The following is a 27,957-nucleotide window of genomic DNA, read 5'->3' as shown; positions in this document are numbered from 1 at the left end:
CCACCAATAGTTAACTACAGGCGCTATCAGCACCGCTCCAGCTAACCTGCAACACTTTCATCTTGAACTTGGCTTCCTCTCTGTGGACTCCGAGTTCTTTGTATGCCAAATGCCTTCCGTCTCTTAAGTTTGATTTTCGGTGATGTCACGGCGGTGACCATTTTCGGCTGTGGAGGTTGAACCGACTGATAAACCCATGCTAAAACTCCAACACCTGCAACCAACAAAACCAATCTCACAACACCTGCAAAACCAGAACATTACAACATCATCAGCTTGTTAACATAAACAAAGAGAAGAACCAAAAGAAAACTTGGTGTGAGTTCGTCTTCCTCCTCTGGACATACTCTCTCAGTCTGTCTCCATCTCCTGATGTGTCTTGTCCTTTTTTTGAGTTCTTTGTTGAGTAGAGAGGGTGGATAGTATAAATATTTAATTCAGTTTTGTAAACTAGCTATATAGTTAGCTGTCTCTTTACAGTTTCCTTTGAGCATGAAAAAAGAACAAATTATCTTATTTAACATGGACTGTATAAGAGTTAAATAAATTTAACAAAAGTTTCAAAATTCTTCTAGCATTCCTTTTCGTTTATCTTGAAACTGTAGTACTGACAAAGACAATGTATAATGTTTACAAGAACAAAATTCTTATCCACTTGAGGACAAGAGAAACAAATTTATATAAACTGGAGAATTCTCCAGAGAGCTATCCCTTTATTAGAACATTGCCAAAATTACAGAGTATTATTGCCACTTCTATCTCCTTCCTTATCCCATCATCTACACAGAATAGAGAGAAAGGGTTTCAATGGCTCAAGCAATGTAACTTCGAGATATAATTGAGAGATCATACATATACACATGTCTTTTTTCTTAAATTTACCTGGAAGATATCTCCAAACATTCCTTGCAAAGGATTCTTACGCTGCACACCGTAAAATCTCTCTGCAATCTCGTCCAGCAACTTCACAAGATAAAACAAAATATTCCAGGGAACATTATTAGTCTCTCTCGTTAACAAGATAAACAAATCTCTGTCTCTCTGCGTGTTTTGATCCTTGTAGTATTATATACCTCGTTAAGCAGTGGTTCTCTATCTATGCAAGACTTATACCTTACTCTTAACATATTGAAAAGAGGCAATGCATCCCTCTGCAACCTGCATCGTAAATCAAATTAACTTCTTTTAGCTAACAAGAAATGACAAAGAGAAGACTAAAAGAAAACGAAGATGGGCAACTAACGTCTCCAGAAGATATGAGGTAAATTGGATAAGGTCTGATTCTGAAAACTCAGGATGTTTTGCCTCTGCCTGTTTCTTAATCTCATCCATTATCAAATTTGCATCTTTCATGTTACCCATAGATAAGTACCTAAAATGCGAAAAAACACAAATCAATTCATTCCCTTTAGTTTAGTTCCCCTCTCACAATCTTGTGGATCCAGATAGAAAGCATGAACTTACATGAGAACAGCTCGTGCTATTGCAAGGTCATCTTCACCAGGATAACACTGCAAAAAGTAGTATGCAAAGTGAAACCATATTTATAAGAAAGTTATGTTACAATCACCACAAAGGTCAGACTAAAAAAATGTAGACAGGTCTTGAATATCTAAGTGCAAAAGTTTCTCAATGATAAAAAAAGGAGGTGTTGAAACGAAGAGACTGACCCTGCCCATGAAGTTGATCAGCGTAGATGCAAACTTCTCAGGGTCCTCGGCTCTAACAAAATGCCGTGATATTCGTACCATGTCCTGCCATATACATACAAAAAGTCAATAAATGAAATATAAAAAAGAAAGTACAACTTTATAACCAAATGGGTACACAAGAAGATTACAAGTTCAGGACACTCGGTGTAAAGATAATCAGCCAGCATAGCATGCAACTCAGGATGTCCAGTACTTGGGCCTCCAAACTCTGCAGACCATCTAAAAAACAAAGACAAAAAAAATTATTTAACTTCAAAATGTTTAATACATGAAACGGCAAAGAAAAAAAATAGGAGGCTTACTTAATAGCAGCTCTCAAGAAGGAGGTCAAGTTTTCTACACGTGATCTAGCTTCCCCAAGAGCTTCCTGAAGATTATGGACGTCTTCATCATCGCTGACATCTACCAGGTGAGGTGGTACAGGAACCCGAGGAAACAACTTGAACATACACCTAATACGATCTAAGACATTCACACACACACATGAATGATATATGTGTGAATACTTGAAACAAAAATAAGTGTGAATGATGAAGATGGAAACACAAACCAAGAGTTTCATCATTGCAAGGTGACTTGGCTTTAACTAGTGTGTCAACAAACAAAAAAGCAAGGTCCGCACCACAATTCACCTGAGTATTAACAATTATTTTTAACATAAATAAAGATATATTTGTCTTAGCTTCAAAACTTTTGTGATAACATGTCATTACAGGTTCCAAGAACAGACTAATATTATATATCAATACACAGATAAATGTAATGAAATAATAACAGAAGAAGGAATGTGAACAAACCAGGCCGTGCTCTAGTTCAAGACATGCCCCTGAGAAGAGGATATCAAGAGCTTCAGAGAATCTCTGAGCAGTAACATATCTGCCAAGCAAAAAAAAAAAGGCTCATGCTTTATCTCAAATTCATATAAAAAATCCAAACTTTTAACAGAATTAACAGAATCAAGTAATAACCAACAAAAAAAAAAAAAGAGAGGATAGTTTGGGTTTGTGAGGGAATCGAACTGCGAACCTGGCACTGATGGATTTGTACATCTGCAAGGCTCCATAGTAATTGCCTTCCTCTACCACTTTCTTCAACTTATCAATATGCTATTAACAATTTCAAAAAAAAAAAGATTGAATTCGAGAAGATTCGAATATGAGGAAGAGATCGATGATACGAGTGAAAAGGACACCTCTTGAACGGGAGGTAATTCACGTCTGCTCCTCTCTCTCGACATGGATTTTATTTTATCTTCCAACGTCTTCTTCAGTTTTTTTCTCCTCTCTCTCTCTGTTTGTTAATACTTTTTGCAGGTGTATCCCACTAATACGGAAATTTCTTACTCTAATTGTATATTTTTTTGTTTTATATATTAAAAGAAAAACAATATGTTAATGTTTAAATTTTGGAAATTTATTTTTCGAATTATTTTGACTTATTCAAAGGAATAATATATATAGATTCTTTCCAGTTCATGGTTCTCATATTTAAACAGATTAAAACAATTAATTTTCATGTGATTAACAATTTGTATTATAATTAATCCATTATATTAAATATGATTACAGTTTTTAAATAGCATTAAAACAATTAATGTATTTGGGCATACTATTGGATCCCAATAAATAAATTAACAAACACACAATAAAGTAATAACGCAATTTCAAAACCGTGTTTTTTTTTTTTGAGAAAATTGCTTCTTTTAAGTGTAGTACACACATGAGCCATAACTTGGGTCGACCATGACCCAGCAAGCGCTGCGGTTGAACCTGCAAGAGTCTTCAATGCGACCATGACTCTGGTAATAAGCGTTCATCACATACGACGCGTGGCTGTAAAGAGTGTTTGGTTCATAGCATACTCCCCCGGGTTGGATCTGTGTACAATCGACCCCGTTGCTGCAAGCGTAGTCAATGTTCGCTTGTAACTGCTCATCTGAAGCATTAGGCATTGCCATGCACCATTGTCTGCATGTCACGACAGGGATGTGGTGGATCGCCACAAGAGATAGGAGGATAAAGAACGTTAAAAGTTTGGACGACATTATAAGCGAAATCAAAAACACTAGATATCAAGATTTTTTGTTGGTGTGTTTTCTTGTACCCAAGTACATGTATTTATATAAAAAAAAAATTATGGTATATATATCTTTGTTTACTATTTTGTAAGATCATGTAAGATCTTTCTCGAATATTGGTAATTATTATGTAAAGATCTTTTGTTTTTGTTTTTTTGGTAAAATAAGATATTTTGTTGTAGAGGTATATCAACTTGCACATAAGCACTCTCTATAGATTATTCCATCAAGAAATTATGGTATATATATCTTTGTTTACTATTTTGTAAGATCTTTTGGTATATCATATTAAGTTATTAACTTTGTTTTTGTCAAGTAGGTATATGATATTAACTTACTATATCAAATTAGTCGGGTATATCATGCCTGAATATACAAGAGAAAGAGATCTCATCAAAAGAACTACAACATGAAATAACATCAGCTATGATCCCATATAATTCAGGTGGAACTTCTCCAGTATTGATGGATTTAATCAGTTGGGCTGAGTCAAATTCACAATGGAGTAGAATGTCATTTTATCTTTTTATTGATTGAAACGATTCTCTTTTTATTTTTCCTACCACCATTAATTTCTTATTTTAAAAGTTAATAACAATCAATAAAATTTCTTATATAGGTAATGAAAACCTACGTAAAAATATTTGATAAATTTTTTTAAAACTAGTTAACTTGTAAAATTTTCTCAAATAATAAAATTATCAAATTTTATAAAAGTTATGTTCCGATAATACCCCTCTAACTAGACTATGATTCAACTTGACAAGAAAAATATAACCTAACCATTTTAGAAATAAAAAAATAAGAAGGAATAAAATGAAAAGAAAAAAAAAAGAAAAAAAAAACTATGTGTTGTGAAAGCACCGTAATGTATTACGTACAGGAAGATATGCGCAGAACTTGTTGATTTTTACCACCAATGTAGGTCCCGCTGTCACTATTTGCACAGTAAATTTTTCTCTATATATACGAGTGAAAACTTCATTTGTAAATACACTTTATATCAATAGAAAAGCATTCGCTCTCTATATCTTCTTTCCTCCTCTTACGTTCTATTTCATCTGTGTCCTAAATATTACCAGTACAATTTTTTCGTTTTTATTCATATTTATCATCACAATAAAATTTCATATTTTATAACACTATGCCATTTATTGGAAGTAGCTGTTTGTACTGACAATCGAGTGAATAGTGATCATAATAATAAAAATTGACTGCAGACTAGTTCAAGAGATTTTTCTTAAGAAATAGATGGAATCTGATTCATCAACTTATTTGGAGCTTCAGAATTACAAGTTCTCATACATATGTATATGATGTTAATAAGACACATAAACACACGGGCCATGGCTTGGGTTGTGATGAACTACATCGCCGGTACCACTGAAATCACATTGCTTTTTGGTGTGACCAAGGTTCTGGTAATACAAATTCATCACAAACGACGCATGATCTCTGAGAGTGTTTGGTTCGTAGCAGACTCCACCGGGTTGGATCGTTGTACAATCGCGAAAACCTCCTGAATCGCTGCAACACCAATCTATAGTCGCTTGTAGCTGTGCATCTGTCGCGTCATCTTTCGCCACGCACCATTCGCCGCTTGAGGTCACGGGGACGGTTGATACGAGGAGGAAAAAGAAGAGTGTTATCAATGATAAAGACATTGTTGTTGTCACCATGTTTGCTTATTTGCTTGTAGATGATATTAGGATGTGAGAATCCTGATTGAAAATTTTACGAAACAAAATATGATGAAAATGATAATATAATGCAGTAAAATGTTTGAAAACTGATAAATAGAAAATGTATGTATATGTGGGATCAAGATTTGATATTTTTTCTTTAATTCAATAAATCGTCCGCATGTGGGATGAGTTACTTTGAAGACTGTTTTGGTACAGTAAAAAAAAGTGAACCTAATATTAACTATATATTTTTGAGACTTACTTTGAAAATATTTAAAGTATTTCTGGAAGTTTGTAAGATTGTTATGAATGAAAAATCTATCTTTAGTGGAAAGATAAAATGTCTATTTATATGAAAGATTTACAAAGCTTAGTCATAAAGTATTTAGATATTTTTCACTAAATTACTAAGCTTTAGCCATTTGTCATAAATTTATTTGGTTATTTGCCATATGTATTTAGTTTTGCCATTTGTCATAAAGTTGATTTAGCTTAGTAATTAAGAAAACTTAATCACTAAGTTTTATTCACCAAATATACTTAATTTAGTTATCAATTTAGTTTTTTAACGTCTGATTAATTATGCATTACACTGATGAGAAAGATTACATATCGGTCAATTCTACCACCATACGAGAATACACGTCTGACTGTATAACTCTGAGCCATCCTATGAGATTCATGTCCGATGATATACCATACGGAAGATTTCTTATAACTTTTTTTATATAATCTGCATAATTTACGAAACAAAATATTCTTTTAAAAGTTTAAATATAAATCTTCAAAAACAATTATTAAAATTATAACTTTCAACTAATAAAAAAACTAAACATAATCTTATTATTAATCATATTATATTAATAATTATTATATTTTACCACAACAATATGTTTTTATATTTTTATGATGTTATAATATATTTATATTGATAATTTATTATTAAACCACTGCAATATCTCATAATCAATCAGTCACAAATATCCTGCAAACGCAACAATTTTTAAATGTTATATCAGTCATACAAAATACTACATAACACTTGAAACCGCAAATTCCCGCAATCGCAAACTCCCGTACACAACTGTAACAGTTGCATTTGAAACAGTCAGGCCCTTAGTTAATTAAAGATTTTCATTGTCTAAAGACTTACTCCAATATTTTACTTGGTCCATTAGTTGAATGTAAAATGCGGTGGTTAATCTCCATTCAAAGTACAACATTTATTTTAGATTATATTAGATTTTTAGGTCCATTAGAATTTTAATAATTCTATCTATACATACATATTTTCACTTGTCCTATTAAACTTGCAAATATTAGTTATAACAATATAATTCTTAGTTTGACAAAATCACACAATGTTATTCAATGACAAATACTATATATACAAAAACCAAAGGGGGTGACTGATAAGGCGGAAGGGTTTGTACTTTGTAATATGAAATCCACTTTTTTGGTCAAATGGAATGGAATCCAACTATTCCACTTACGGTGAAACTTTTATAAATTAATAATATTGAGACTAAACTAAAACTATATTTTTTATTAATTTTAAAAAAATTATTCATTTATTGATATATTAATTGAACTAAAAACTTAATTTAAGACTATAAAATTATATTATTTTATAATTTTTTTAGTATATATTAATTTATAGATTATTAATTTAAAGAAATTATATAGTGGCATACATTAAATACAATATACAAATGGTGAGGAATAAAATGTAATATAGTTAATGAATATCAATCCTTTTTTAATATTGGTAGAGACGAGTGTTACTTAGTGTATGTGGCAGCAAAAATATCGAAGGCGATAAGAGTATAACGAGATGCCATTTTGCATGCAATTGATAATCTCCTCGCGCTACTTCATTTTGTGCCAGTCACCACTAGTAGCATTTTGATCCTCTCCTCTTAGCTACTTCATCACAAGTCAGGTCAATATATTGATTCCCTTTTAATAAAAGAACCAAGATGACCAACAAACAAAACAAGATCATTGATAGTCACACAAGAAAAGGATAACCCATCAGAAAAAAATTGTTGATTGAAAGCAAAGGAAAGAGATTATAGAAACTCCGAATAAAATTCAGAACTTTATTGATTCAATCAAAACAAGAAACTAGGATAGAAAAATGGAGAAATTAAACACAGTAAAAATTACCTAGCGACAAGAAAATCCCATAAACAGAATAAAAGATCGATTTGTGGATCAAAATATATTACAAACAAAAGCTTAAACTTAATTTCTCCCTCCTCTGAAAGATTTGAAAGCGGTAAGAGGAGTAACAAAAATTTTCTCTCTAAACTCTAAAGAAGAGAGAGAGTCACGTCTAATTAGAATTCAGATATTTAGGATATAATTAGTTATTCCGTTATCACCCGCAAGATTGGTGAAATCCAGTTTTTATGGTTGGTATCGATTGTTGACGTTTTAAAAGAATCATAAAAAATATTATAAATCACTTCAACCAGTTCGTAACTTCTTAAAATAAAAATCTGGTTTGTTTGCAGTTACGGGATGGTAATTTTCTTTAAAAAAAAATATTCAATAAATTTTTTAAATTGAAATGATAAAATACTAAAATGTATACATTATATTTTAATTTATATTATAAAATTTGAAAACAAAAATATATATTTTCTATAATCTAAACAATTTAATACTATAATTTTAAAAATAAAAATCCTATATTTATTAAGTATTATGATATTTAATATTTTATAACTATATAAAATATTAATATTATTAATTTATTGTTAACAGTTGCAGCATTTGGTAGTTAACCTATCATAAATATTCTGAAGCATAAATTTTTAGCCGTTATACCAATTATATAAATCTTTTAAAAATGTTTAAAATTGTAATCACATATTACATCGCAAACATACGTAACCGCATCACAACCGTTGGGTTACACCAATCAGACCTTAATCATAATGCGTTTCTAAGTAACAACTTATAATACGTGTGCTTACACGTAAGATTTAAGATAGACAGAAAGAAAAGAGCAGTGCAGGCAAGCCCACAGCTTACCTCCGGGCCGGCAGAGACAAGAACGCTGTCTTAGTCTCTTTTGTGTTTCTCTTGTTGGGCCTTTCTTTATAAATGAAAAGAAAAAAAAACTATCAGTTTATTACACATTTGAGACACAATTGGCTTCAGATTCTGACTTTGTGTCGCTTACTTTCTTTTACGACAAACTTTATGTTGTTGCTTATGACAAAACAAAACTACCGAAAAAGGCAAAAACGCGTCTAAAGTTTTGATCTTTTCTTCCTCAAAAATTCAGGTTTTGATCTTCTTTCTCTCGGTAGAGATTTTCTGTAAAAATTATAAAATGTCGTTTTGAGTAAAAAAAAAAATCATGAGCAAGCCCGACCCGGATCCGAAACAGCCTTCAGGATCTTCCTCCGAGAAGGATCCCGTAGCCGCCGATCACATTAGGGAGGAGGAGCTAAGTGAGGATCTCAGGAATGTGGTTTTGTTGGATGAAGCTACAGAAGAGCTGAATGTGTCGATTAGTGTGTCTGAGGGTGATCAGAAGGAGGAGGAAGGAAGAGAGAAGAGAATGATGGTGTATCCGGTGAGACCTGATGCAGAGGATTGCTCGTTTTATATTAGAACAGGAGGCTGCAAATACGGATCCAGCTGCAAGTTTAATCACCCTGTCCGAAGGAACCCCCAAGTACTCTTCTTCTTCTCTTTGTCATGTAAAGTTTACTTTTTTCTTCTTTTTGATTCTTAGGGTTTAGATAATTGGGATAAGTTTAATCTATTTCGTTGTTGGATCGAAAATATTGATTTTGATAAAAACAATTTTACGTTTTAGATTGAGTTGGCTTCGTTTTGCGTTTTCTGCTCTTGTTTCGGGTTTAGGTTCACAAGTTTTGTTTTGTTAATTTTGGAAGATTGGTAGGGAGAAAGTAAGGGAAAGGGAGAGGGAAGAGGATGTGGAGAATCCCAGGCTCATGGAGTGCAAGGTTAATAATTGCCACTCTTTTTGTTCATATTCATTTCTCTGGTTTTCTGTACACTGTTTTACCTTTTCATTATCTCTTTTTTGTATTGTATGCAGTACTACTTCAGGACGGGAGGGTGCAAATATGGAGAGACTTGTAGGTTCAGCCACACTAAACAACAGACTTCTCTCCCCTCACGACCTGAGCTTAACTTCCTCGGTCTTCCCATCAGACCGGTAAATTACATCAAATTGATTTTTTACACATTTTCTAGCATTCTCCGTCTATAGAACCTGTAATAGTGGTGGTAACCAATTGAGCAGGGAGAGAAAGAATGTCCTTTCTACATGCGAAACGGCTCCTGCAAGTTTGGAGGTGACTGCAAATTTAATCATCCGGATCCTAAGGCTGTTGGAGGTGGAGTTGATTCTCCTCTCTTCCGTGGTAATAATGGTGGATCATTTCCCCCAAAGGATGCCTCACAAGCAAGTTCAACTTCTTGGTCCTCATCGAGACACATGAATGGTACTGGTACTGGTGGTACTGCTCCTTTTATTCCACTCATGTACTCACAGAATCGTGGAGCTTCTTCACCTCAAACTCCAGCGTGGAGTGGATATCAGGTATTCATATTCACCTCTGCCTTGCCATGACTTTATATGTACTATATGAAAGTGCTTTGCTTTCTGGAGTTTTTCACTCTTATCTGTGTAGGCGCCTTCTGCCTATCCACCAGAAAGGGGTGTCCTTCCTCCTTCCACATACTCGGCTGAAACTAGTTCATTCTCTCAGTTGCCTGCTGAGGAATTCCCAGAGCGTCCGGATCAACCAGAGTGCAGTTATTATGTTAAAACTGGGGATTGTAAGTTCAAATCTAAATGCAAATACCATCATCCCAAACATAGATTGCCAAAGCAGTCTCCATCCTCTTTCAATGACAAGGGCTTACCCCTAAGACCTGTGAGTCTGTTTCTCTCTTCCATACAGTTCCTTTCTAATATGCCGAAAAAGATTACCTTTGTGGTGAACTTTCTACAAACTCTGTAATTCACACCTTAATCCTTTTTTTCTTGTATTACTTGTCTTCAATGCTCTCAGGATCAGAGCATGTGCACACACTACAGCCGCTATGGCATCTGCAAATTTGGTCCAGCTTGTAGATTCGATCACTCTATACCGCCTACATTCTCGTCCAGCAGCTCCCAAACCGTAGAAACTCCTCAGCTCGGCGGCAACGCTAATGAAAACGACAGCTGGAATTGACACCACGTGTTCAGAAGCCTGCGTAAAGGATAGTTTCTGTCTTTTTTTATCAAAGTCTTTTCAGTTCTTAGGATCAAAACTATGCTTCTGGTTTGGAGTGTTATAACGAACACATTTAGGTAAATTTATAGTCTCCAAAACTATATATATATATATCTATCTGGCGAGCCAGTCTTGTTTTTCTTGACTTCACCAAATAATTTTTGTTTCCTGGCTTTAACTGTAACTAAGGTTATGTCTAATGGAATCCTGAACTCTTTCATGCTTTGTTCTTCCGTTGGTAGCTCTCTTAAATAATTTTCCTGGATATTCTTCGTCAGGACACATGTTTCTACTGTGATTATCTGGTAGAGTTTTCCCCACAGGTCCTGTGAATTTTTCAGGTGTCAGCATCTTTGTTAAAGCTCACGACATATGGATCTTAATTTTGTTGGAAGACTTTTCGGACCATATTATATACTCTTGTGTTTCATACTAGGATTATGTCTCAAAATTTCATAAAAAAACAAACAAGTTTTTAGGGGGGAGTCAGGAGACAAATGTATTATCTTATATCCATTGTGGGAAAAAATGTTGGCGAACAGAAAGAAGAAACAAAAGGTATAGTGAACAAGTATAATATCAGCAGAAGACAAAAGAAGAAGCAAGCAAGCAGAGATGTCTGACTGAGTAAGATATAATGTGGTTTGTGAACTCCGAAGACATTTTGTTTCACTTTGTTTAAGATTCTCTCTGCTAACTTTCTTCAGCTTCATAATCCTCAAAAGATCCCAGGAGTTGTTAACCGAAGCAAAACCATTTCTTCTGCTCAGAGAACATGAATCAGAGAAGGTAACCAATCTGAAGTAAGAAGATGAATGTGAAGAGAAAAAAATGTAAAACTACCTTAGCTTTTGGGTTTTGAGAATCTTGGTGGTTGGTTTGATCGGTGTTCTGAGGTGAAACCAGAGTACTAGGGCCTGCGCTGCCAGATGCTTTCTTGGTCTTCTTCTCGTCGCTAGCTTTGCTGAAAATGACAGTGAATCCTTCGGCTGAAGCAGGATTGTTCACATCCCATTCACCAAACTTTGGCAGTGGCTTCCCCTGCACCGAAACAAAGTTTATAAAAACTCGACATGAGGAAAAGATATAAGACTTTTCTTTTGTTCTTACCGTCGCCATTGTTGAGATGAGAACCAAGAGGAAAGTGATATGAAGATCTAGAGAGGGGGAGAGGGGGAGAGGTGAGAGGAGAGAAGAAGAGTATGGAAGTTGTAATATAGAAAGAGAACAGAGAAGTAGGCAAGAAAAGCAACATGACTAAGAGGGAAACACGTCGTCGTTGACAAAACACATCAATAACCAAATCAACCTCACCTTCCCGCGTATTCACCAACCAAAGTACCTAAAGACAGTTATATTTTTTTTATTTAATTAGACAATTAAGAGAATGCTGATTAGTGGGGAGGTAATGCTGCTCCATACATATACATTGTTCCCGAAGACAAAGAAGTGGAGCAGCTTGGCAGATTATTCAACATGTTAAATGAAGAAATCAACAACATTGCATTGCTCGGTGTAGAGAAAATATGATTTGAACCAAATGTGGGTGAATCTATTAACTCATCTCATTACATGACAAGTGATATCACAAATACGAGAATGATAAAGAAGTTCAAGTATACGCCCATAAATTGCACATACAATGCCGCCAAAATTAAAAAAAAAAAAAAAAAACAAAGGACCAAGCCGTTCGCACTCAGTAGCAAGAAAAAAAAAGTATTGGATCTGTCTTCTCGAGGATCACTCCCTCAGCCATGTAGCTAGAGCTGAATCCCACTCGCATAGCTCGCCTTCTTTGAACCACAAAGCTGTGAAACAACCACCACCAGAGCCAAAATGTCAGCAGCCGAGAACTAATAGTGAAGCAAGCTCAGGAAACAGGATAATGGTTCAAAACTATGTCAATCAATGAATAAAACAGTTCTCATGATTTATCTTAACCAATCCAAAGACATAATATGAAACTGAACCAAACAAAACAATCAGCGTAGCCAAGTATGATGTAGTCTTAGTTATGTGTTTCAAGCCTGATAGAAGAATGAATGATTTAAGAAAACAAGAAAATCTCACCAATCTCACGCTTTCCGTTTTCAGGACTATCACTACCATGCACAATGTTCCTGTAAAACGCATCACGTAAAACATCAAACAATGAGAATCATCTAATACAATCAACATTCTTTAAAACAAAAAGGTGATAAAGAGTCTATACCTTCCGGTTTGTACAGCAAGATCTCCTCTAATGGTACCGGGTTCAGCTTGAAGAGGGTCTGTTTTCCCAATCAGCTTCCTGGCAGAAGCAACCACACCAACACCTTCCCAAGCCTTTTTACAAGAATCGAAAACCATCACAAGCAATCAACTTCAATCTAAGATAACAAGTTAGAAATCACAGGACAAAGAGTATAATAATGATAAGTCGCATACCATACACACAACAGGGCCAGAAGTGATGTACTCAATCAGGCTGGGAAAGAATGACTTAGCACTAAGATCCTTATAATGTTCCTGACAATTGATATTACACAAGAATGATATAAATTCTAAATATTTTAGAAACATCTAAGCATAGTGAAACTAATATGAGTGAAGGTACCTCAGCCAAATCTTTTGGACATTGGAACATCTTAAGTCCAATCAGTTTAAAACCCTTCTTCTCAAAACGAGAGATGATTTCTCCAACCTAAGATATACATTCAAAGGAAACAATAAACAAGTTCAAGCCAAAGATAGCAAAATCACGTTAAGAAGCTCCAAAGTTGAGAACTTTGCCTCCTCAAATCACTTACAAGGCCTCGTTGGATGCCGTCTGGTTTGACCATGATGTAAGTCTCCTCAACTTGCTCCTGGTTAAATTTAGTATATATAATAACACAGAAGCGTAAGGAAGTAATAAACAAAAAGTAAAAGAGAGCATATATCGTTTAGAGGGGGGAAACGCTTTTACCATAGAAGCGACGAGGTGAGGGAGGAAGATTCCCGAATCGGCGGGGCTCGAAGCGTAGAGACGGCGGCGGGAAGGAGAAACGCGAGAGAATAAACGGAACTGAGGACGAAATGCGGCCAGCTCTGTGCGCGAGCTAACGGTGGTTGTGGTTGGAGAAAGGTTTGAATTGCAAGTTGCCGACTTTGCTCTCGGCGACGGCGAGGCGACACAGAGAGGAGTACATTGACCAACGGCAGCCATACCAACAACCATTGTGTGTGTTTGTTCTGTCTCACTGACTCATTTCCTTAGCTTCATATCGAATCAGAACAAGCTGAAATGACATATTTACCCTCTATCCATTTAGGACTCGGTTGGGTCTAATAGATCAATCGAAAAGTATCGGGGTCAGTTTCGAAAACAGTTTCGTTCACACTATCTTTTCTGTACAGTTTTTCTTCTAAGGAGTTTAAACTTGGCGCACTTCAACAAGTTCGACAACATCTTTCTTTTAGCAAAATTGTTAATCTTTTTTTTTTTCTTTTTTCTTTTTTTCTCTTTGCTCTTCAACAATTCGCAGTCATGGTCAACACTCAAATAGACAGGTTGAGAAATAAGAGCTCCATCATCTTGTCTTCTCCAATGTCTATGGCTTTCCTCCACATCCTTTGCTTTGCTTTTACTCCATTGCAAGGCCACATCATATTTTGTGCAATGAAGAACCCAAAAGAAAAGACATCTCAATCAATTTCTTCTTCCACAACCTTATGGACCAGCTTCAGTTTCTTCCACTCTCTTGTGGACAACTTCAGTTTCTTGTCCCATGTCGCCAATTTCATTTTCTTTCTCTCCCTTGTCCACAACAACTTCAGTTTCTTTCTCTGCATTGTCAACAACTTCAGTTTCGTTCTCTCTCTTGTGGACAAGTTCAGTTTCTGCCTTCACCATGTGGATACCGATCGACAACTTCAGTTTCTTCAACCATGACTTCAGCTTCTTCATCTCCTTTGTCCACATCAGTTTCTTCATCACTCTTTTCCACAACTTCAGCTTCTTCACCTGCCTTGTCCTCAACTCCATTTTCTTGCTCTGGCACACTATCCAATTCTTCTTTTCCTTCATTTTGGTTAATGAGTTTTTTTGTCTTGGAGGTTCCCATTACTTTGTCAGTCGGATAAGCTGTTTAGAGGCCCTTATAAAACCCAAATGCCTACTAATGAACACAAGTCCACTAGTGACTGTAAACAATTTTACAAGCAATTTTCTACTTGGTTTTTGGTATGGGCTTGTGGAGAATAGCATAGGTTATCACTTATCAACACCTACTACGCATATAAAATAGCCGATTGGCTCTTCAACTACTATTAAATTAAATAATGTGATGAAAAACCCATATGTTTATCAAAATGCAAAAGTATATACAACTTTTAACTTCAAAACATATAACTGAGATTAGCAAATGAGCAATGCATCATAAGCCAAGACAGAGATAACCATTACCATAGCAAATAAGAAAACTAAAAAAAAGCAAACATATGTTCAAGGTGAAAATAAAAGTAACCAAAGTTTAGCACTTGCTTTATTCAGTCCTATGGAGGCCTGTCTATATGATCGAGACCGTTCGTCGATCGTCACCACTATAAATCCAACGGCGACCAGTAGTACACACATTACAGGCACAAAGCGGCCTTAACGTCAAGCTTCCACGCAAACCCTCCACCGTCCATCCTCCACACGTCGCAAGGCACCGTGACTGATCCTCTTTCACGATCTTGACACGTGTACTGTAGTCTCACTCTGCATGTGAACGCAGGGTACGTAAGCATCGGCCTCTCCTTCATCACCAACCTCACGTTCACGTGAAAATGATCATAGCTCATGCCCGGTGCACCTTCCTTAGCCATCTTCCTATACGCCTCATTGTTCCACGTGACTCTCCCTACGCCGTCCGATATGAACCCTGGACACGTGTCCCTCACAAGATTCATTTTCTTCTCCTCATCCGTCCTCCCCAGCCCATGACCGTCGATCCAAGCGTCGGTCACACGCTCGACCGTCACACACGACGAAACCACCACCGTCCTTTGCGATATCTCCGTGGTCTTGTACGGCGTTAACATCCCACCGTCTCCGCCGCTGAAACTCAGCCACAACGGCCCGTTTCGCTTCTGATCATTCTCCGCCGGAGAAACGTTCAGATCTGGAAAAGCTATTTTATCAGGCGTCTCCGGTAGAAGAGACAACGTAACCGCCGCGGTAGTAGGAGCGACGCCGCCGTCGGAAACATTCGATATCTTCCTCCGGTTGCACCTCCGAGGGTTTCCACCTGAACTCTTCCTTTTTCCTCTCCCGGACTTGCCGGGAACATCGGAGCTTCCACCACTATTTGTAGTGGAACCATACTTTCCAGCGCCAGGAGATGCACCTCCGCCGTCGCCGTCGCTGGCCGGTTTAGGAGCAATAGGACGGAACCGAAGCATGATTCGGTCCGCTTTGGAGAGACCGTAACGACCACCGTAGCCGCCATATCTGGCTATGCAACATCCTCCCCTGCCGTCCATCTCTCTCTCTCTCTCGCCCGCTCTGAATCTTTTAGTTATATGAAGAATGTTGAAAAGTAGAAGCCTTTAATGAAGAAGAGTGAAGATGATGAATAGGGTGTTGTAGGTTTTTATAGGAGTTTGATGATGACAAGTGTTTGGTCGATACGCGTGTGTTTGTCGACGATACGACCCTTATCACCGTCGCACATGGGGCTTTTTCTGCTTTTTTCTTCCAGTTAAAGACATTGAAAATTACTCCCTCTGTTTTCTTATATAAATAGTTTTAGATGAATGCACAAATATTAAGAAAGTCATTAATTTTTTCAAAAGTAGCATTGAATGTATAAATTAGGTGTAGTTAAACCAATTATAAATAAGTAAATATTATTTGATTGGTCACACTTAACCCAATAAAGATAGAAATTATTTAAAATTATGAAAACTACTTATATTTTGAAACAAAGAAATTTTGCTTAAACTACTTACAATAAAAAACAGAGGGAGTATTCAAATTAATGTGTATTGGTTTCAAAGTTGAACTAAGCTAGCATTCATTAGTCAACAAAAAAAAACTGACATTCTTTCTCATGATTTATTTTATTTTACAAGTATTTTCTTCTATGGTTTTATTACCTTTTCCCAAAATATAATATTTATATCTACAGAGTTTAAATCTGTGTTTTTGTATTTATATTTAAATAAAGTTACACGTTCAAATTCCATGTGTTTACTTTACTACTATGTTATCTTATAAATTATATTTTGTAATTTTTTTTTCAGATTTAAATTTATTTTCATTTTTAATGTACATAATTTCAGATCTTAAAAACATCATATAGAGTAGACTTCAAGCGAAGTCACTAGCCTTAACGTTTATGTAGATTTCATTAGAAGTCTACTCATATTGATTTTGATTTTTATCATATTTTTCATAATTTATTTTATTTTCTATGTATTGTCTTTCAAAATTTTTATATCATCTCTCATAAATGCAAGATTTACATCTATTGATTTAAAATCTCAGTTTTTATGTTCATATTGAACTAAATTTATAGATTCAAATTCTATGTTTTTGAGTTGCTACTATTTTAACTTAAAAACTATTTTAAAATCTTTTCAAGAATAAACTATTTTTTAAATATTCATCTTTTAGATTGAAATCTTTTCTTTAGTGTAAATTTCTAATGAAGTTTAAAAATTATGGATAGTAAAACTTCAAATAAAGCATACTGGACCATAAACTTTAAGTAGACTTTATAAAAAAATTACTAATTTTTTTTTAAATTATCTTTTCTCATAACTATATTTTATTTTGCAAGTACTCTTTTCAAATACTTCATTTGAACCATCAATACACGGTTGTAAATAAAGAAATATGTTTATGGTGTCTTTGAATTTTTTTGTTATTTTCGAAAATAAAAGAAAACTAAATTATAAAGAAATTTTTGTAAATATTTAAAAACTCTAAGGAGAGTATGGGAAAATCATGGTTAAATAGTATTAACATAAAAATTAGGTTAATTTTTTATCTGATTTCAATTCTTGAATCATTTTTTTTTTAATTTCCATATATCGCTTGAAAATCGTTAAACTCTTTATATGAGATTGTTTATTAGACAGACGTCTAAACCAAATTTTTACTGTCTAAGCTCTCTTATCTAAAAGTCAACATACAAAAAATATTTCGTTTAAATCCGATTTGCCGATTATACGGATGCATATTCACCGATATTTAGAACATTTAAAAAAATAAGCAATGTTATAATATAGATTAGAATATCTTAGTTGAAATTCTAAATATTAAATTTTAAAGGGTATCAATCATATAGTAATACGTTATAAAACAGTACTGGACAATAATTAATTGACATGAACTTATATTTAATTGATCAGATAAACCAATCTAAGGCTATATGTTTTTTTATTCTCGATTTGTTTTAGGTGTGAAAAAATCTGATGACAGCACAAAACCGCATTCAAGACTTTTTATGATTAGGCGCTATATACAGTGTATAAGAAATGGTCACTAACACACGTAATACAATACATAATTACATTAGTAGTTGATTAGTTGATAATCACTTTGACCCTTTTCTGTTTTTACTACTTTAGTACTTTGATTTGTTCGGCTCAAAAAGCAGACATACTACTTTGTAACTGATTTGTTTGGCCTAAATAGATATTTTGTTAATATATTATTTAAAATTAAAAGAATATTTACACATTTACGTGAACGCATTTGTATGAGCATTTACGGATTCTCGTTGTAAATTTTAAATATCTTGAGTTTAACTTCAACTGCGACTCTTCGAGCAAAGAAAATCTTGAACTCAGGTGAACTTACTGGCTGTTGAATTTTGGTCCAGTGCATTCGTGGAATGTTGAATTTTTTTTTCTTATGGATCTGTTCTTAGGCCAATAACCTTTCAGACCTTATACATTTAATTTTGACTAGAAAAAAATTATCATCATTTTAGCCAATGCACACAACTAATTACCGTATTATAGTATCCACAGTTTTTTAAAAGAAAATATTAGTATCCATAGTTATTTGCACGTGCAAGATCTATATATCACATTTCTATATCACATGCAAGATATATTTAATTTTGATTAGAAATTTTTTACTATCCATAGTTATATATCTATGGATAGTAATATTATCCATAGTAATCAAAATTAACTATATAACTATGGATAATATTGCATAGTGATTCACATGCAAGATATATAACTATGGATAATATTACTATCCATAGTTAATTTTGATTAGAAAAATGTTCTCATCATTTAGCCAATGCACACAATTAATTACCGTATTATAGTATCCACAATTTTTTTTAAAAAAAATATTAGTATCCATAGTTATTTGCACATGCAAAGATATATATCACGAAACTGTCATCACTATAATAGGATTCTAAATTAATAGAGCCTGTTTTCAGAAAAAATCAATAGGTAACAATAATCAACTGTTAGAAATGGAACCTTGTTTTATGTGTTTGTTTGAATGTTTGTTTACATTCAGATTTTTTTTTTTTGAAAACGAATATATTTTAAGATACTAATGTTTTGAAATTATAATAAAATTATTAATTTCAGATATTGATATTAGTAAAACTTTGAAGGATAAGGAGATTGGCTGTGACACATAACATGAAATCCAATGTTCACAGGTTTCAGATAACTTAGATGCTGGTTACAAAATTGAAAGACAAAAACATCTAAGCAAATGTATCAGAGATCATATCCAGCTAGTCATATGAATATAAAACATAAAAATTATAATCCGAACAATGTATTTTGTCACAGTTGATGTTCATATCCACTTAAATAAACAATTTTATCATTGCAATATATACTGACGTGCAAACTATGATCTCGTTTTTTCCAACATTTACGAGGTATATATGTAGATGAAAAAGAAGAAGCCAGCTATGCCAAAAGGCATAGTCACATACATATTTATGAGGAATGAGGCAACATTCATGTATTAAAATAAAATAATACCTGAATTTCACTGCTTCGTTCCAAATTTCTTAAGTTCCAAAACGTAGGTGTTCTTTTTTTTTTTCCTTTTGGGTAGAACCAAATGTAGTTGCGATTTCAAATTTCAATAGTGAATTTTATTTTATTTTCAACAACTTCCAATCATGAAGAAATGCTAAGATTAGGTTAAAAATATATATTCCAATGGAAGAAAAAGGTAATGTTAGGCATGGTCCAAGAGATAAGGGGTTCATATATTATCATTGACCAATTCTGATTTTTATTTAGTGGAATTTAAATTGAAAAGGTGATCGCGACTCTAGATCTCGAATCTTAATTCAGGGGACAAGGTCGATGATCATCTCATATCTGAAGACGAATTTTGTACCAATGGAGTTAGGTCACCTCTTTACAGCAAAAGAAAAAGAATGACCAATACTTATAATGACACATTGGTGTAAGATTTTGAAGAAATATATCTCTATCAGATAAATTTCTTTCCTGTCAAACATTTGTATACGAAAAGTATGATTTAACATATATATGCTGTTTGTGTTCAAAAAAAACATATATATGCTGCAAGATATATTGCGAAACAAACAAAAACCTTTGAACTACTTATATATAAAAACGGAATGAAGTAATAAATAAGTTGTGTTTCTTTTGTCTTTTTTTATTATATTTTATAACCTTCTTACACTGATCTTGCTTAGCTATAAGTCTATAACCAATAACCTATCAACAAATTAAGAATATACTCTTTTCATTTTATAATATAGATGATGTTGTAGTTTGATGTACAAAAATTAAGAAATTTATTCTTTTTAACATTTTAAATATATAATTCTAAAATTATTCAATTAATAATTAAAAACTATAAAATCTAATAGGTTGAAAATTTTCCAATAAAATTAAAATTCATTTTAAAAATTTAAAACATCTTATTTTTTGAAACAATTTAAATTTTCTAAAACATAAAAGAATACATATATATACCTATTTTGGAGACATAAATTTTCAAAAACTCGTATGTAGTATTTATAATAAAACAGCAAAAAGACATACTACAGCATGGCGCCGTGGCCCTATCCTATTCGAGAAAATTATGTACACAAGAGCATGCCTAATGGGTGGGGGCGAGGAGGTGGAGTTCTCTCCAAAAGTTTTTTTTAATATATATATATGTTAGTATTTAATTGCGGATTTCTAGAAACTACAGGAAATCGAATCAAAATTTTCTAAAATACTAACTAAAATATAGTCCGTGTTAAATGCGGATCGGATTATGGTTTTTTTGTTTTTCTTAATTTACAAAATAAAACTATTACAGTTATTATAGATTAGATGTTCGGTTATTTGGAGTTTGTGTGTTGCTAATGTAAGTTTCAAACTTGCTCAGCGGATCTATCCAATAACCAACATATTATGCTTTGTTCACTGCTTAACATTAAATATTACCATTTTAGTATCTAACTATTTTGGATGATGCATGAATTTTCACTACCTGCAATACGCACTGCGAAGATAATTAGAAGAAACAAGTATACAAAACTATAAGTTTATTCACATAATATTATAAACATAGCTTCAAATAAAAATATTCTTTTTACCAAAAAAAAATATGTTGTTGGTTATTCACCCATCGTAGTGTTTTGCGTCCATATATAAATAGTTTCCATTTGAATTCACCATCCTTTAACATAAATAGCGTCCATATCTAAATATCTTCAAACTGTTCTTGGGTCATTTACAGATAAATATTAAATATTATTGATATCATTTAAAGATATTTTTATTTTCTTTAAAGATTATATTTTCAATTAATTAAAGGAAATATCAAATAAGACATGTTAGTTTATATATATATATATATATAGGCGGATCCAGAAAAAAAATAGATTAAGTCAGAAAACAATAAAAGTGTTACTGGTGCCAACCTTGGTTTTGGAGGCTCAGATACCAGACTAAACCATCTTAACTACTGATTTTTCTATAGTTTTCTACACAAAATCAACATTTTATCATATTTTGTGGTGTTAAGTGATGATGTGGGTTCGCCCTTGTATATATACATATATATGTATATATATATCAAGAAATTTTTGGAGAGAACCTCCATTAGGAGTACATATAACTTGCTAAAATAAAATAAAGGGTAACCATAAAATAAACACTACAAGAAATATGTCCATTGTTAGCGCGGATTTTATGCTATGTTAGGGGTTTGATAGCGTTTTACCAAATGCTATGTATGCGGCAGCAATCATAGATACCCCTTCTACGATAGCATTTTCGTAACGCTACAAAAAATAGAGATACAATAGCAATATTTGAATGCTATTATTAAATTATATAATGATTCATATTTCGTGCAATGATAGGTCATTCTAAAATTAAAAAAACTAAATTAAATTTAAACCCAATTTTTTTATAATTAGAAATAAATTAAATTTATTGATAAATAAATTTCGGGTTTACAAAACTAAACCAGAAAAAAAAGTAAACCACAATGGTTTATCCAATTCGGTTTACACTAAACCCTGAAAACCCTAAAAAAAAAAACACTAAACCTAAAAAAAAAAAGAAAACTCCAGCCGCGTTCACTCACGTCCATGAATCTTCTTCATCTTCCTTCACCACCTGTATCTACTAAGAACAAAAGAAGCACCGATTCTTATTCTTCTGATCCTCACCGGTGGAGTCTCTGATTCGTCATAGGTCCACTTCGGGAGACTCCGCTCACGACCACAGACCGGGGGAGTATCTCTGCTCACGACCAAGAAAAAAAAAAAACTCAACAGAGAGCGACAGAGAAATAGAAACACCATGAACCTTGTCTCCTCCACAAAACAAAATCAGATCCATAATAAAACATCAGATACAAAAATAGTGAGAGAGAGACCGTGGTGGGGGTGGGAAGGCGACCGCGGTGGTGTAGCATAGGATGAGACGCAGTGGTGGTGAGGCGAGGAGGAGACGTGGTGGTGAGGCGAGGAGGAGACGTGGTGGGACAGAGATGGGAGAGGTGAGAGGTGAGAGATATGATATTTGAGAGTGAAGGAGAAGAAGGAGAAGATGAAGAAGATGAAGAGTGAATCGAAAAAAAGATAGAGAAGAGAATGAGATGAGATCTGCCGTGGAGAGAGAGAGAGGAAAAAATAAAAAGCATAAATCTCAACCTTTGGATGTAAATTAATCCAATGGCTAAGAAGTGTGATCCATGTATCTGGATCTTATTGGTCAGAAAATTTTGTCTTTCTTTTTCTGTTTTTCTTTTTGTTTTGTTCTTTAGTATCTGATAATTTGTTTTGTAAGTAATTTTTCTTAGTTATATCTTACATTTCTTTTTTTGATCAAAACGTATCTCTTATATAAAAATTTATATTTTGTAGTTTATAATTTAAACTTAAAGTTTTACTTTTTGAACATAAGAAATTGATTTATTTTAAGAATTGATGTTTAAATTTGAAAATATTAGATTGATATCAAGATAAGATTTTGGTCATCATTTTAAAAATTTGTATGTTTATACTGAAATCTGATTTATAATTCAATCTGATTTGTATTTCGTTTATAAATTTGTATGTTTGATTCTAATGCCGAAAAATTTAAAATTTAGATTTTATGGTTTAAAAGAAATTATGATTAAGAGTAAAGTTTGGTTTTGTGTTTTAAGGTTTGGATGTTGGAATATGAGGTTTAGGGTTAAGGTTTAGTATTCTAGATTAAAGTTGGAAAATAATAGATTTGAAGAATAGATATAAGATTTGTAGTTAAATTTTTAATAATTTAGATTTGAATTTTATACTTAAGAGTATTGAATGTGTAGTTTATGTTTGAAATTATGATTTAGGATGTAGGGTTTCATTCAAGATAAAAGATATGTATTTAGTAAATTATACTTTAAGATTAAGAACATAAAATTTTGAGTTTAATTTTAAGATTTGAAGTTAAAATATGAAAAAATTAGAGTCTTAAGGGTTGTATATAGAGTTTAGGCTTGAAAACATGTTTGTGATTTAGGGGTTCGAATAGCTTTTCATAGCATTAGTAGATTTTCTTAGCATTATAAAAATGTTATTATATGTTTTTGATAGTATTACTTAAACCGCTTAAATAATATTTTTGGCGCTTACATCTAATTACCCGCTAAGTATTGGCGGTATCAGGAATTTTATCTTCCCGCTCACTTCATTTTCAGAATAGCATTAATTAAGTGTTATTTTAAGTTTTCATCTATTATAGCGTTTATCCAACGTTGTTATATAATACAAATTTTTTTAAGTCATCTACGATAGCAGTTCAGTAAAACGTGCTATAATAATATGCTATCAATGTAGACTTTTTTTGCAGTGAAAAGTAGATTCGGAGGGGAGTTCCAAGAAGCGGTGGCATCTAGAAAATTTGAAGGGTGTTTGTGTTGCGTTGTACTTTGCATGGTAACACGCAAGGGGACACGTAGTGACATGTAATTAGCCACAATATTAATTAACTGTCATTAATTCAGATATATGATTAAAGTAATCAAACAGGCTTAGTAATCAGTCTACCCGGCCCTAGGATCGTCCAAATTTAAAGTGGGAAGAAACTGGCTGATGTTGAGACCTGATAGTTAGGTTTGATTCTCATAATTAGCATTCGATCTCATCTTCTATTTCATGAAGACATTTTGTTAAAAAAAGATCTTATATTCCATTTCTTCATCATATTACTACTAGATACTATATTCTAAACAGTAATATTACAAAGTTCAAGAAAAGAAAACAATAAGATTACTAACATTTACTACTAGTATAAAACCCATTAATTACATTATGTTGTTACAGACAATACCCTGAACGTGAAAAGAAATTATTATTTATAATCAAATAGTTCAGTTCTTCTCATGGTATATAATATATTATTAAATACAAACAAGTACTAGTGGTTCCACTTTGCGGACGTTCCTATAGATGGTAATGCAAATAAAGAGCATGCCATGCTTTCTAAAAGAAGAAGGTTGCACACATATAATCTTTTGGGTTTGGATCAGATCAATTATATATGGTCTAAAGACATTGATTACTACGTATTAACAAAATTTAATAAACATTGATTAAAAACATTGATTACCTTTGCCCTCACTCTCACCTACTGCTTCTTTACCTAACTATATAACTACATTTATATAGCAAAAACTAGCCAACAGTTTCAGCATAAACCACCACCATGTAAACATGTTGAAATGTTTTTGTTTATGTCAATTTTTTTTCACTTCAAAATTTCTTTAGGCACTAATGCATTTTACATCATTTACTTAGTCTTAGGGCGTTTTGCTTCTCAATGAACCCTCGGATGACCAGTTTATATAACAGATACTGAACTCTAATAAGATTTATGTTTGGTACATTTGGTATTTTAAAAACATTTAATATACATTTTAGTTTTATACTTTTATACTCTTTCTGTTTCACATTAAATGAAATTTTAGATTTTCAAATTTATTTCATTATAAGCATCGTTTTACATTGTTTTGTTTGATTTTTTTAATTAATGAATAAAAACTAAGAGTAATAACTAGACATTTTATACTTGTATTAAAAATAAACGATTCTTATTATGAAATGGCAGGAATATAATATAAGACTAGTCAAATAAGGAATCGTAATCAACACAAGGCATAGTAATTAGCTCATACCGGTGCTGTATCCTATGAATTATAATTTTCGATCATTTTTTAATATGCGGTACTTATACCTATGAAAAGATACTAAATTTTAGATGAAGTAAAGCTTATAGATGGATTTCTCTTCAGATATTCAAATTAATGATAAGTTGTGAATTTATATCCATGTGACTACATGATTAAGTGTAATGGAATACATTTGAACCCCTCATGTTGCTTAAGAACCTAAAGCACATGCCAATAGACTACCACCGGTTATAAATTTCTATTATAATAGACGAAGTATAGTCCAATGATTTAATAAGCAGATGGGATGGGACAAAGCAATCTTATCCGCTAAACTGTATATCTCATTTTCTTAAGTGTTGTATCCTCATGTTTGTTAGAGTTGATTTAACAAAGAAGCTTCCGACCAACATCATCTCTGGGTTCTCAAATGGAAGGGAAGTTGACATCTCAGTCTCATATCCCTGGCTGCCTTTGAAGTGTGAGTCATGTGGCAAGTACGGTCACCTGAGGAATAAATGCAAAATGACTCTTATGGGCCAGCATAAAGAGAGAAAGCGCTCTGTTAGCCCGTCAACTGAAGCATCGAAGCAGAGGCATAAGTCGAGACAGGGACGTCAGAAGCATGTAAATGTCGTTCCACCTACGAGTAAGGTGGCCGGCAGAACAGCTGATATTGTACCTGACAAGGACGCTGGTAAAGCTCTTGCAGCACCAACACATCTGGAGGAGGGTGAAATTGCTCAGGAAGGATCTTCTGATGGGTATACTGGTGAAGTGAAATCCAGCTGCGCATCTGGAAAATATCAGTTGAATTTTCTTGGAACTAAGGCTGTTGGTGAAGTCAAGGTCGGTGGGCCCTCTGTGTCTGATGGTAATGCAGGAGTAGAGAATGATGTCAGTGTTGGAAAGTCGGACAATGCTAGTTCTGGGTTGGATGCGTCTCGTGGAACTGATGATTCTTCTGGGTCTGCAGGCGATGATAACCCTTTTTTCCTGGCTCAAGGCAGGAGGTGTGGCCGTAAGGTCACAAAATCCCAGTAAATTTATTATGTCGATGTTTTTTGCGTGGAATGTGCGAGGACTCAACCACGATAGACGCCACAAAATGGTCAAAGACTGGATTAATATTCATAGACCTCTTTTCGGAGCTTTTCTAGAGACTCATATTCAAGAAAATAATGTAAATAGGATCTTGAATGCAATCCCTGATGGCTGGAGATTTTTTGGCAACTATAATCACCACGGGTCAGGGCGGATAGTAGTTGTTTGGGACCCTTCGGTTTCGGTTTTTGTTTACAGAGCCTCGGCTCAAGCTGTGACTTGTGGTATTTATATCATGGCGGAGAAGGTGCATCTTACAGTTACTTTTGTCTATGCTTTTAATACGGTAGCAGTTCGCAAACAGCTATGGGATGAGCTTATTGATATCCGGCTCTCGTCTCCTGTTAGAGATAGCCCTTGGTCAGTTGTGGGGGATTTCAACCAGATTATTCGGACCAGTCAGCACTCAGGTTTCCCTCAAGTTGTTGTTGATACTGCTGGGATTGACGACATGAACCTGATGCTCCAGGAGGCTGAGTTGTTTGAAGCGCAAGCTAAAGGAGTTCCCTTCACATGGTGGAATAACAATGAAGCTGATCCTATATCTAAGAGGATTGATCATGCCCTTATCAACCAGCATTGGGCGCCATCTTTTCAGGACTCGTATGCTGACTTCTTACAGCCGGACCAATCTGATCATGCTCCGTGTGTCTTCAGGGTTCCATCGCTCAGGAGGAACAAGCGTAAGCCTTTCAGATTTTATCACCACGTTATTGATCATCCCAGCTACGCCTCTTCTGTTTCTGATGCGTGGGCAGGGGCGGTTGATCCTGGTACTAAACAGTTTCAGCTCGTTCGCCGAATGAAATTACTTAAACCGGTTTTGAGGAATCTAAACAGGAGTCACTATAGTGGTATCACAGGGAGAGTAAAGGATCAAACGGTGATTGTTGAAAGTCTGCAGCGTAATATACTCACACAACCCGATAGTAACACGGCAGCGGAGGAGCACAGGGCACGTGCCAAGCTGAATATGCTCTTAACTGCGGAACAAAAATTTTATAGACAGAGATCCAGGGTGCGGTGGGCAGATGTGGGAGATAGGAACACGGTTTTCTATCATAAAACCGTTGCTCAGAGAAATGCTGCAAACCATATTCATTACCTAATTGATGAGTCTGATCAATTCTTGGGAGGTATTGAGGATATAAAGGCGCACTCCTCATCTTATTTCCACAACATATTGGGCCAGACAGACCTCCCATCCTCCCCGGCTTCTGTAGATGGGCTCAGGGATCTTCTGACCTTCAGATGTTCTGATCTCCAGCAAGCTTATCTGAAAAGAGATGTCCTTGAAGCAGAGATTAAAGGAACCCTTTTCTCCATGCCTCTCAATAAAAGCCCTGGGCCAGATGGATACTCGGTGGAATTTCTACGGGCTTCTTGGGATACGGTGGGAAATGATGTGGTTGCTGCCATTGCAGAGTTCTTTCGGAATGGTCGTCTCTTAAAAGATCTGAACACAACTGCCATTGCT

The 27,957-nt window shown here is 34.1% G+C and overlaps 7 protein-coding genes and 1 long non-coding RNA gene across 10 annotated transcripts; 1 reads left to right on the top strand and 7 right to left on the bottom strand.

Moving 5' to 3' along the window:
- Positions 1-556: 556 nt before the first annotated feature.
- On the bottom strand, positions 557-3,046 carry LOC108862353 (protein GET4). Of its 2 annotated transcripts, none has more exons than XM_018636455.2 (12): positions 2,905-3,046; positions 2,739-2,818; positions 2,510-2,588; positions 2,263-2,344; positions 2,015-2,174; positions 1,841-1,931; positions 1,671-1,754; positions 1,465-1,511; positions 1,244-1,372; positions 1,074-1,158; positions 883-963; positions 557-779 (listed from the first exon to the last, which is right to left on the bottom strand). In XM_018636455.2, the coding sequence occupies exons 1-12, from the start codon at positions 2,947-2,949 to the stop codon at positions 768-770; spliced, it is 975 nt and encodes a 324-aa protein (XP_018491957.1). In that variant the 5' UTR covers positions 2,950-3,046; the 3' UTR covers positions 557-767. The 2 variants fall into 2 exon arrangements, with proteins under 2 accessions (XP_018491957.1, XP_056841973.1); XM_056985993.1 differs by having other exon boundaries at positions 1,114-1,158.
- On the bottom strand, positions 726-13,973 carry LOC108857195 (nucleoside diphosphate kinase II, chloroplastic). 2 transcript variants are annotated; one of them, XR_008934288.1, is made up of 8 exons: positions 13,695-13,973; positions 13,537-13,593; positions 13,344-13,430; positions 13,175-13,255; positions 12,960-13,072; positions 12,818-12,867; positions 12,415-12,555; positions 726-736 (listed from the first exon to the last, which is right to left on the bottom strand). XR_008934288.1 is itself a non-coding variant. In XM_018631147.2 (7 exons), the coding sequence occupies exons 1-7, from the start codon at positions 13,944-13,946 to the stop codon at positions 12,488-12,490; spliced, it is 708 nt and encodes a 235-aa protein (XP_018486649.2). In that variant the 5' UTR covers positions 13,947-13,973; the 3' UTR covers positions 12,235-12,487. The 2 variants fall into 2 exon arrangements, 1 of the variants encoding a protein (XP_018486649.2); XM_018631147.2 differs by lacking the exon at positions 726-736 and having other exon boundaries at positions 12,235-12,555.
- LOC108861038 (glucan endo-1,3-beta-D-glucosidase) lies at positions 3,343-3,792 on the bottom strand. The gene has a single exon (XM_018634871.2). It carries the CDS (start codon positions 3,754-3,756, stop codon positions 3,415-3,417), a length of 342 nt encoding a protein of 113 aa, XP_018490373.1. The 5' UTR covers positions 3,757-3,792; the 3' UTR covers positions 3,343-3,414.
- On the bottom strand, positions 5,024-5,794 carry LOC108859857 (major pollen allergen Ole e 10-like). Its single transcript, XM_018633763.2, has 2 exons — positions 5,737-5,794; positions 5,024-5,510 (listed from the first exon to the last, which is right to left on the bottom strand). Exon 2 carries the CDS (start codon positions 5,466-5,468, stop codon positions 5,109-5,111), a length of 360 nt encoding a protein of 119 aa, XP_018489265.1. The 5' UTR covers positions 5,469-5,510; positions 5,737-5,794; the 3' UTR covers positions 5,024-5,108.
- On the top strand, positions 8,690-10,970 carry LOC108805344 (zinc finger CCCH domain-containing protein 67). The gene is made up of 6 exons (XM_018577362.2): positions 8,690-9,168; positions 9,392-9,463; positions 9,559-9,678; positions 9,766-10,065; positions 10,157-10,402; positions 10,541-10,970. Exons 1-6 carry the CDS (start codon positions 8,848-8,850, stop codon positions 10,703-10,705), a joined length of 1,224 nt encoding a protein of 407 aa, XP_018432864.2. The 5' UTR covers positions 8,690-8,847; the 3' UTR covers positions 10,706-10,970.
- LOC108805345 (protein NOI4) lies at positions 11,013-12,097 on the bottom strand. The gene is made up of 3 exons (XM_018577363.2): positions 11,858-12,097; positions 11,591-11,788; positions 11,013-11,509 (listed from the first exon to the last, which is right to left on the bottom strand). Exons 1-3 carry the CDS (start codon positions 11,864-11,866, stop codon positions 11,486-11,488), a joined length of 231 nt encoding a protein of 76 aa, XP_018432865.2. The 5' UTR covers positions 11,867-12,097; the 3' UTR covers positions 11,013-11,485.
- Positions 13,974-15,042: 1,069 nt separating the features above from the next.
- On the bottom strand, positions 15,043-16,333 carry LOC108861470 (uncharacterized). Its single transcript, XM_018635339.2, has one exon. It carries the CDS (start codon positions 16,232-16,234, stop codon positions 15,344-15,346), a length of 891 nt encoding a protein of 296 aa, XP_018490841.1. The 5' UTR covers positions 16,235-16,333; the 3' UTR covers positions 15,043-15,343.
- A 5,795-nt stretch (positions 16,334-22,128) lies between these two features.
- LOC108859889 (uncharacterized) lies at positions 22,129-22,958 on the bottom strand. Its single transcript, XR_001950547.2, has 2 exons — positions 22,608-22,958; positions 22,129-22,471 (listed from the first exon to the last, which is right to left on the bottom strand). It is a non-coding gene; the product is annotated as an uncharacterized LOC108859889 (long non-coding RNA).
- Between the last annotated feature and the right edge of the window lie 4,999 nt (positions 22,959-27,957).

Source organism: Raphanus sativus, chromosome 5 (assembly GCF_000801105.2).
Source record: "Raphanus sativus cultivar WK10039 chromosome 5, ASM80110v3, whole genome shotgun sequence".
Taxonomy (NCBI): domain Eukaryota; kingdom Viridiplantae; phylum Streptophyta; class Magnoliopsida; order Brassicales; family Brassicaceae; genus Raphanus; species Raphanus sativus.
Note: the sequence above shows the minus strand (reverse complement) of the source record. Positions and strands in the feature narration are given on the sequence as shown.

Excerpts from the sequence above, each read along its gene's own strand:
- LOC108862353 (XM_018636455.2), bottom strand. The coding sequence starts at position 2,949 with ATGTCGAGAGAGAGGAGCAGACGTGAATTACCTCCCGTTCAAGAG. Across the intron at positions 2,589-2,738 it reads TACAAATCCATCAGTGCCAG|ATATGTTACTGCTCAGAGAT; the intron begins GTTCGCAGTTCG and ends TTTGCTTGGCAG. Across the intron at positions 1,755-1,840 it reads ACACCGAGTGTCCTGAACTT|GACATGGTACGAATATCACG; the intron begins GTAATCTTCTTG and ends TGTATATGGCAG.
- LOC108861038 (XM_018634871.2), bottom strand. The coding sequence starts at position 3,756 with ATGTCGTCCAAACTTTTAACGTTCTTTATCCTCCTATCTCTTGTGGCG.
- LOC108859857 (XM_018633763.2), bottom strand. The coding sequence starts at position 5,468 with ATGGTGACAACAACAATGTCTTTATCATTGATAACACTCTTCTTTTTC.
- LOC108805344 (XM_018577362.2), top strand. The coding sequence starts at position 8,848 with ATGAGCAAGCCCGACCCGGATCCGAAACAGCCTTCAGGATCTTCCTCC. Across the intron at positions 9,464-9,558 it reads CCAGGCTCATGGAGTGCAAG|TACTACTTCAGGACGGGAGG; the intron begins GTTAATAATTGC and ends TATTGTATGCAG. Across the intron at positions 10,403-10,540 it reads AGGGCTTACCCCTAAGACCT|GATCAGAGCATGTGCACACA; the intron begins GTGAGTCTGTTT and ends CAATGCTCTCAG.
- LOC108805345 (XM_018577363.2), bottom strand. Across the intron at positions 11,510-11,590 it reads CTCAAAACCCAAAAGCTAAG|AAGAAATGGTTTTGCTTCGG; the intron begins GTAGTTTTACAT and ends TTCTCTGAGCAG.
- LOC108857195 (XM_018631147.2), bottom strand. The coding sequence starts at position 13,946 with ATGGTTGTTGGTATGGCTGCCGTTGGTCAATGTACTCCTCTCTGTGTC. Across the intron at positions 13,594-13,694 it reads CTCACCTCGTCGCTTCTATG|GAGCAAGTTGAGGAGACTTA; the intron begins GTAAAAGCGTTT and ends AAATTTAACCAG. Across the intron at positions 13,431-13,536 it reads ACGGCATCCAACGAGGCCTT|GTTGGAGAAATCATCTCTCG; the intron begins GTAAGTGATTTG and ends TGTATATCTTAG.
- LOC108861470 (XM_018635339.2), bottom strand. The coding sequence starts at position 16,234 with ATGGACGGCAGGGGAGGATGTTGCATAGCCAGATATGGCGGCTACGGT.